This window comes from Vanessa tameamea, chromosome 2 (assembly GCF_037043105.1).
Source record: "Vanessa tameamea isolate UH-Manoa-2023 chromosome 2, ilVanTame1 primary haplotype, whole genome shotgun sequence".
Classification (NCBI taxonomy): Eukaryota; Metazoa; Arthropoda; class Insecta; order Lepidoptera; family Nymphalidae; genus Vanessa; species Vanessa tameamea.
Window position 1 is genome coordinate 14,197,073 of NC_087310.1, and position 10,133 is coordinate 14,207,205.

A 10,133-nucleotide genomic window follows, 5' to 3' on the forward strand; every position below is an offset into this window, starting at 1 on the left:
TCCTGACACAGATCAAATAAAATTTTATTCAAATTAACTTTACAATAAAGCATTTTGTAATCGTCAATGTTTCAACTCTACCGGTTTGTAAGCCAGCCTCCAGCGAGAAGAAACGGCAAGAAACTCGCATAGTGGCTCTTTTAAATAACGTTTACAATTTTTGAGTTGAGTTACAATCCGCGAATTTATCCAAATAGATGAATAATAAGATTTATTGATTTTTTTTTTCTTAATAATTTTATTGATATATACACAGATACACAGATGTTAAATTGATTATATTTTCCGACATATTTTTACATATCTGTATACAATTCTACTCTAGCTAAGTGTTGATATTTGATAATATTATAATTTTTGTCATTCCTCTGTCAATATTTAATGTTTAATTTCTTAAATGACAAATATAGAAAAAATAAATCCGATAGTAATTTCTGTAGTTTATTTTTTAGGATAATAGTTAAGATATTTATATTAAATAGTTTTTTCCAGACGTAAATCTTTTCCAATTAATACAAAACAATCTAGTTATTATGATAATATTCTACTTTCAAGACTTACAGGTTTATATTGTTACTGTTTCTATTCGAATAATGAATATGTATACTATCTGCTATGTTATATACAAACTAGCCGAACCTGCGGCTTAACCCGCGCGAAATTTATAAAACACAATCTTCCAAACTCCGTTTTACGGAGTTTCGTAAAATCCGTTTTTAGCGGATGTCTATACCCTATAAGTAAAGGAACCTACCTGGCATATTTCAAATTTGTAGGTGTTATATGTGAGTGGTGTTTCGCTTTTAAATTAAGTATAATATTCGTCATGCGCACACATTTCAATAAATATTGTTTATAAAAATCTGATGGTTCTTAAAGACATAACAAGGAAAGATGATGTGGAATTTGTATCGTGTTTATTGCTACAAATTGCATTACAGCATTTCATATAAACCGTTATTTTTAAACTAAAATTATATTTTTGTCAAAATTAGCTTTTCTGACTCTAAGAATAAGAACGATTCTTACGAGTAATGGTTGTTGTAAAGATACGACCGAGATTATTTTTATGGTAAATGAATGTGGGTTTAAAGTAATTTTATCTTTATAGCCGGTTTCACGACGTTGGTCACAAACCCTTTTGTAGGAAATATATAATACTCTTAATAGAGTTTAAGCTATATGTTATTTATATACTTAAATTTGAGTTTATTGAAATGAAATGACTGACTTATGCAGGAATTTGCTCAAAATATATTACTTTTATAAAGCGCCTGTTCAAATAAAATTGCAATTTTTTATAAATTAGTAATTGCTAATAAATAATGATGACTAGTAACACTTTATATTTTACTAACGACTCAGCCCGGCTTCGCACGGATGCAGTTCTGATACTAAATATACTACAGAATGTCATTATAAAAAAAGTTCATAGCTTTTTGTCATTAGACAATACAAACCGCTATGTCCCTGTATTTTAAATCTTCGAAAATAGTCATTTAAATTGATTGAAATCGAAAACAGTCATTTTAATTACATGCTGTAAAGGGCCATATTGATCTATATTAATGAACAATGTATTTAAGGTACTCAATTCGATAAGGATTAATACTGTATTGCTTAAAATCGCATGAAAAATAAGCCATTATTTCTCGTAGAAAGTAAAGAATAAAAAATGGTTATCCCTAAGAGATTGACATATAGCATCGTTGACTTTTTTGAAGACCTTTTTAAGGTGTACAATACGTTACTGTATTATTTTGATCTACCTCGTAGGGTTCAGACGTTTGTAATGTAAGCGCAAAAAAATTGTTTATTTACGACCTGACATTAGAAACCTCTAAAATTATAAGTGTTTCACTACTATCTTGAGCATGTATTATATATATAAACCTTCGTCTTGGATCACACTATCTACTTATTAAAAAAAATTGCTCCAAAATCGTTGGGTAATTTCAAAGATCTAATCATACAGAGGTATACTATATAATGATTTGTATCTATGAATAAAGTAACAAGTAAAGTATCAAGGTGACATTTTGTATTTAACTATTCCTTCAAGAAACGGGATTTATAATAAACAGTAACATAAAAGTAATAAATTACTATTTACAGACTTAAAGCAAACTCTATAAAGAATAATAAAAAATAAAATCTGACGAGATATTTTAAGACTCTGACCAACAAAGTAGAAGTACTTTTATGAAACTAACAATTTAGTTTGAACCAATTTTTTTGCGTATTAAATTTTTTAAATCCGATTACATGATATAAGATCGTTGCCGACGTCCAGAGTAAGCTCCTGAGCTCCTTATAGTAACTGAATCTAAAAGCAAATTCACCTTCGATAAAGATATGCTTTCGAGACATTTTCTATATTTTTATTTAGGACTATCTAATTCTAGAGGTAAAAGTAAAGTAACATTAGCTTTAAACTAAACTTTAACGATCATTTTACAGGACAATTCATTTCAATAAATCAAATTACTTAAAAAAAATTGGCTAAATAAAGACAATCAAATATAGCCTACCTATGTAAAATTAAATTATAAGTGGGAAGTTTTTCCTTCCTGGAGTTCAAGGAAACAATATAAAACTGTTTTACTACCAAACTTATTAGTATTTTATAGGTATATTTTTTTATCTTCCACAACTAGTTTTACTCTTTGACGTTTACTTGAAAATCACATGTCAGAATTGAACCATTTTAATATTTCACGTTTTTGTTAAATCTATTAGAATGGATGAAAACCACGGACAAAATCTAGACTCAGAATATAAACGGTATATGGAAATAATACGACCCTATTTAGGTCAGTTACTTGATCAGGATGTTATTGAAATCTGTAATGCTTGGATTCAAAGGCTTTCAAATTGTAAAGAAAACGAAAAATCATTACGTAACAAATACATATTTGCTATGTGCTATCAATTAGCCAAAGGCATACTCGAAGAACCATTTCTCAAATACCCATCGGCTGATGAATTATCTCTATTAACAGATGATGCGAATAGTGATGAAACTTTATCAGAATTAGAATATCAAATAATAGATTTAGATAACGGTCATACACAAGTTCTGTATGACAATGAAAATATTTCGCTATCTACGATAGAATATTCGTCTGGAAACAGTGAATATAAAACTGATGATAATAAAAATCAAGAATTGACTGATAGACACAAATCTTTTAATTCAATGACTTACAATATACCAGAAAATATGTATAACCAAAACATAATATGCTATAATTGTTCTAATAACGTGCCAGATTTTAACAATAATAAAATTACTGAAAAGTCTTATAACATTAGAACAAAAAATTTGATAATAAAACTTCGAGAAATTAAAAGACAAAACGTTATGCTTCAAAATGAGTTGACGACCTTAAAAGAGGATTTAAGAACCAGGAATCAAGTTGATAATTTGTCCAATGACATTTTGAAGGTTAATAATGCTACCAGTACTTACGCGATATCACAAGATAGCACAACTACCTTAAAATGCAAATTAGAAGAAATGGTTGTATCTAGAAATAATCTTCTTGAGAAAATAAGGAATTTACAGGATATCCTCGATAATTTTAATTATATTAAGCAACATGAAATAGAAGAATTAGAAGCAAAACATAAATTACAAATGATTGATACTAAAGCATCTGTACAAGAAGAAATGAAAGCTTGCTTTGAAAATAAATTAGAAGACCTGAAACGACAATATGAAAGAACTATTAAAGAAATTGAAACAAGAAAAAATAATGAAGCAGAAAAAATTATAATGAATAAAGATGAAATCATTGCTAATAAAGATAAAACTATAATATGTCAGGGTGTTGAAATAGACCAATTAAAAAACTGCATTAAGGATCTTAAAAAGGATCAATGCTATTTATCTAGCAAATATTCAAGCGTTCCCTATGACTCAAATACAGAAAATTTTAAAGAAAAGGTAGAAGATTTTGAAAAACGTATAAATAAAATACAAAAATCTAAAGCAAAGTTGTCCAGGGCCTGTGAAGTAAAGCTAACTAATTTACAGAGAGACAAACATTTAATGGAGTGTTCATTGCATCTTGAATTAGTTAGACAAAGAGCTCAGGTAATACAAGAAATATCTAATGATCATCAAACTGAATTAACTGAAACTCTAAACAAATTGGAGAGCAACTACAAGGAAATTATTGCTAATGTACAATCAACAGCTGTTCAACGCAGAATGCAGGACCAAATGGCGTTAGAATCGATAATACAAGCAGTTTGCGGTGTACGGAATGAAGGTATGTACACTAATAGTGCACAAGCTACATGTCCAAGCCAATTAACGAACAAAGCTACGCGTAATCAAACGAGAGACTGCAATAGAAATTGTGATATTGAAATGCCGACCGTATATCAAGGTAATAAGGTCGGTAGTATTATAGTCGGTGGTAAATCTTTCGGCGAAGAGAGTGTGGTCAATGACTATTGCCTCGATAGTGAGAAGTTGGGTGAATTGTTCGAGAAATTGTACATTCCTCAGAGGGACACGGGCGGCGACACGGCTAAAAAGTAATCTAACTTTTAACAACAATTCCTGTGGAAATTTTATTCGTGAATAATTAACTCGTTCGGTATTCATTCAAATATGCTTTTCCTAAACTTCATCCACATCGTAATCACATTTAAATAATCAAAAATATATATGTTACATGAATTACAGATAATTTTATCTACCTGAACTATATAATAAAATATTAGAATAAAAAAAAAAAACATATTTTGTCTACTTTTAACGGTATAGCATCCTAAAAATTGTTACAATATGTTCGTGATGATGAAGACATTTCACAATACGTAAAATGAAAATTAACCCCCACGGCTGTGTCATAATAATAATGAAATACTGCTCAGCAATCAAATAAAATACAGTCTACAAAGCCTGAACCATGGCAAAATTTAGGTTCGGATTACACCCATATAAATACGGATCAAGCCTGACAAATATGTCTACATCGTGTCGTTAGTAAATTATTTGGCGGTGCAACTATCTAAGGTCTTCGGAGTGAAACGGTTTTATTTGTGGAATGGCTCCAAATCGGTTTTACATTGTTCCAGAAATGACATATTCCCTCTAGACAGATGGAGTGTTACGTGAATGTTGTCAGACGCTGAACAGTTCGATTTGTTTTATTGATACTTCAGGTTACACTGATTGCATATTGCAGCAAGCTTATTTCTTTTAAAACTTTAGGCTTTTGTACGTAACAATCAAAGAAAGTTGCATGTATTTAAAAAACAAGTAAGAAATAATGTGCATTAAATTGAATTTACGTTACGAATGTTAAATACGTTTATGTTGTAAAAATAACTAACTGTGTATTTAATAAGCCATTTTTATACCTTTCCTACGTATCAAATTGAATTTTTTGCCGAAATTCAATACAATTATTTCACTTCCTATTTTTAATACAAATTTACTACGAGTGCAACCATATAGTATGTCTTTTTTGTTACTTATAATACAAGCTGTTCCGTTCATTTTCATCAGTCGTAATGTGGTATTTTAATTTTCTTTATTTTATGATATACGACCCGCCCCGGCTTCGTACGGGTGCAATGCTGATCTATATTAAATACATTTTGAGGATCAATGCTGTATTGCCTAAAATAAGCCATTATTTCTCGTAAAATTAAAGGATAAAAAATAGTTATTGTGGGTTATTCCTACGATATAGACATATGTATACCATCGCGGAATTTTTTGAAGACCATTTTAAGGTTTACAATACTGTAGTACATGATTTAAATTTCTCTCGTAGGGTTCAGCTAGCGTTTGCCGTGTCAGTGTTTCTCTACTAAATTGTGCATATATTATACATATAAACCTTCCTCTTGAATCAATCTATTGAAAAACCGCATCAAAATCCGATGTGTAATTTTAAAGATTAAAGCACACAGGGACAGACATCGATAAGCAACTTTATACTATGTAATGATGTTTACATAATTCTGTATTCCTTTATTCATAATTTTAGAGAATTAGAAGAGTCTAATTCGTATATTCATAACTATCTAATTTGAATACACAAATCTTGCGATAGGCTCAAATCATAATATTAAGCCTAGTCCTAGTTCAAAATCCTCTCTTACAGAAATATTATTCGTATTAGTTTTGCATAATAAAGCAATTTATTCTATAGTATCTGAAACCCTTAAAACATTTGCGTCCATTTCACGTCGCATCTCTAATCTGTGCTAATGTTACAATTTGCATACTAATTATCCTGCAGATGTGTTCTTGCAATATTATCACGATTACTATTAAGTGATTGTTTTATATGTTACGTTTAACTCATTTATCGATTAAGAAAATATATATTTTTTATGTATAAGAAAAAAAAATTAAAAAATCTTAAATCAAGACTATATGTTTTCAATTTTACAATTGAAGCTGCAGGCATAATACTTAAGTACATATTTTTTTCAATTTTTTTTAATTGTATACTTATTTTTTGGATTTAATTCGAGATAACATCAGTTTTATTAAAGAAAAAAAAATACGGCTTCATTTAGACATTTTCTTGATCACTGTTTGCGTTTATAAATTCAATTAAAGCACGTGCCGGGCTTAAATTGAGGGTATTCTTCATATTTATCTTGATTAAGACGTTAAAGAAATTGGTTTAAGGAAGTAAGAGATCACATCCTTGTCTTTGAAATACGGCCTAAGAAGGACTTTAAAAAAAAAATTCGCATTCTTTTTGCGACATAAATTACATCTTCTAAAAAAAATTCTTAATTTGAAAAATAGCGCCGATAAAAATGATTAAGGATTTTAAAACGAATAAATAAAAAATTACACTATAAAAATGAATACTGAATACTGTTAATACCTGAATTAATTAATTATTAATGTATTGCAATATAAATCCTTATTTATCTTTCCCTTCCGTGAAACGTTTACCGAAACTGAAGCGTCAATTATCTCAGCTAAGGGTTTACTTAACCTGCGTCTGTCATCGTTACGACTCGATGAGCGATCAAATAATTATCTCATTCATTAGCAATCATTTGGTTATTAGAATACAATTGATTGTTAATTCAAGTATAAACTGTAATAGTTAGTATGTATGTATTAGCAATGATTTCTAAATGATAACCTTACTTAATACGTATTTGAAATAAGACAAAAATCAAGTGTTCCTTTGATGTATTTATAGAAAAAAATGTCTATAGATAAACTCGCAATAGATCAAACTGCGTTTATTATAATGCGTTAGCAAAATGTTACAGTAACTAGAACCTATACGCAAGTTGAATTTGAAATGTTTTACGTTCAAAGGTAAATCATGTCACGTCGTAAGGTGAGTAATTTCCCAAAAAAACCATACAGAAAGAGTGTTCAGACGAGGCTCTAAGACAGTGGCTTAAGCAGATAATACATAGAGCGATGTAAAAAATGCTTTTTTCTCATCAATGAATATATTAAAACATAGATTAATAAAATGTATGGTTTATTAAATAAACAAAAATATCAATAGAACAATTTCTTTGTTATTTATTTTTTCCAAATGAAATCAAAATATACTCTCTTCGGAATGTTTTTAACAAGTGGGAATACTCACCGTTGCGTCACAATATATTTACAACAATATAATTTATATTCATAGTGAGATAGATCACTTTGTTAAAATCAGTGATAATCATTGTATGTGCACAAGAAGTTACGATAAGCTTATAACGCCAAGTTTCCGACTCCGCAAAGTCAATGAATCCTTCTTGGGGCAAGGTATCCGTTTGTATAATAAAATTCCGCCGACATTTTTAACTCTACCGTTTCATAAATTCAAATCATTTGTAAAAAATAAATTGGTGAAGAAGGCATATTATTCGATACAAGATTATATAGATGATAAATAAAAGAGGAGTTAATGCTTATTGACTTCCAGGCAGGATATATAACATACATAAATAATTGTATTTGACTAACATGACTATATTTTTAAATCTTGAAAAAGAGTAACTACTGAGTTTCATGCCGGTTTTTCTCAGTAGAATCTACATTCCGAACCGGTGGTAGCTTCACTTAATATATTTTGTTAAATGACGATTCAAAAGTGCTTGTAAAATCCTATTTGAATAAAGTATATTTTGATTTGATTTGATTTGATATACATCACGTTACCTAAATCAATCAAACCTCTTTAAAATAACGGTAAAACAATGACAGTAATAAATTACTTCCATTGACTCATTAACATAAACTACTAATATAAAATATTTACATCATGTGATAGATTTAAATATTGACGAATAAAAAAAATCTATGCATCGTAACCTCCATTATGTAATAGTCGATTTACATAGAAACAATTTTATATTAAATTATTTTACACAAATAATAGTTTAATGCAATCAAAATTGTTGAATTAATTTTATTTGCATAAAAGTTATTCTAACTTTACAATCAAAGTAAAACATATGAATAAAAAGTATTTCATTTAGTTTAATATCACGCGGATGAGCCACCAATGTCCAATTTTTTGCCTCATTCTCCAGCTTGTACCGTTTTTCAGCGTCCTTTCCTCTTTTGTTTCTTGCGTCAAAACCGCTCCACGCTAAATTGTGTCCTTCTAGTTACAAAAACCTTTCCTTTTTTTTAAATATTTTTGGTGTAAGATAAAAGTTAACAGCTACAATAAGTTCATAAAAGAAACAAAATCTAACATATTTACCAAGTCCTGTCTGAGAAAAACTCATAACTTCAGCTATAATACTTGAGGCTTTTATGGCAGGACACATTCCTTTAGTAAATAACGAAATAGACTGAAAGGATTTTACGAAATGTCAATCTTCACTTCGAAACGGGTCGACCGTTCAAAGTATAATTTATTTTTGGTGTTAGACAAAGAAGACAAGGCGATAACGCTAATATGCGTTAAATTATTTTCCACGGAATGATGGGATCGCAAAGAATATATAATGTACGTACCTTATTATTGTATTATACCCTATACCTTATATATATTCGACACACAGCGACTGCATCTGTCCAATGAGACTGGCGTTCGTGTGCACTCAGATGTCTGACATAATCGTATTTTTGTTGTACAGAAACCACACGTAAATATTGTATATAAAAACATATAAGAAGAAAAATTGATAAACCTATCGAGCAATACATAACAGCTTCGGGTTGACATAGATTTTCTATCCAAGTTCGTATTGTATGGTAATAAGTGTTTTTACACAATGTTTATCAGCGAAATTATATTATATTATTTATTTAACAATTGATGTAAAATCATATTAGTTGATCATTTTAAATACTGTTTCATTAATTTGTATCGTCTTTTTTATACGAATCTTCGATTTGATTATATTTATAGCTGCATCTAGATATATACATTTTATCGTAATGTTCTATTTTTAAATACGTTTCATGATGTTCTCTTTTGATATGAACCACAAATATTTCACAAAAAGCCAAATTACCAAATCGTTCCAATTACCGCAGACACGATAGTCCTTTTTATAAAACCGGAGTTTATGTTGAAGATATTTTTGTCGAGTGAATATCAAGTTGTTTACTCAGTACTTTGTGACTAACTCAGCGATCTTGTTAGAATATTGAAATTTATTTTGCCGTTTAGGGTTTTTCAAGTAAGCGTGTTAATTAGTCGTTTTACTGACACTGTTCAGAATAAACTTTTATTCATTTCCATCTCAATGATTCGTCAAATTTACAACTGGTCTTTCACGAGTAGGCCGTCTCTGAGACACAATTTAACTGAATATTAAAAGAAAAAACAGCTTGCCACTTCATTTGTCTGACCATTAGGATACTACCTTTCAATACACAACTTTGTAAAAAATTAAGCATTAATTTCACTTCCTCATCATCAACCATATGAAAGTCAGAAACATGATAAATACTTATATGTATGGCTTGTTTTCTATAAATATTATACGCTTATTTTTTATTTACTTTATAAATATATATTTCGAACTTCATCTTTTATAATAGTTAACTTATAAAGGTGCATATCACGGCACGGACGCGGTATTCGTTTCTATAATAAGATTCAACAAGTATTTTTAACTTGGCCCATTAGAAAGTTTAAAGTTCATGTCAAAAAAAAACATTGATAAAT

General features: G+C 29.3%; 1 protein-coding gene across 1 annotated transcript; it reads left to right on the forward strand.

Moving 5' to 3' along the window:
* The first annotated feature begins 2,713 nt into the window (after window positions 1-2,713).
* Window positions 2,714-4,628, forward strand: LOC113394077 (uncharacterized). The gene has a single exon (XM_026631277.2). It carries the CDS (start codon window positions 2,741-2,743, stop codon window positions 4,550-4,552), a length of 1,812 nt encoding a protein of 603 aa, XP_026487062.2. The 5' UTR covers window positions 2,714-2,740; the 3' UTR covers window positions 4,553-4,628.
* Window positions 4,629-10,133: the final 5,505 nt, after the last annotated feature.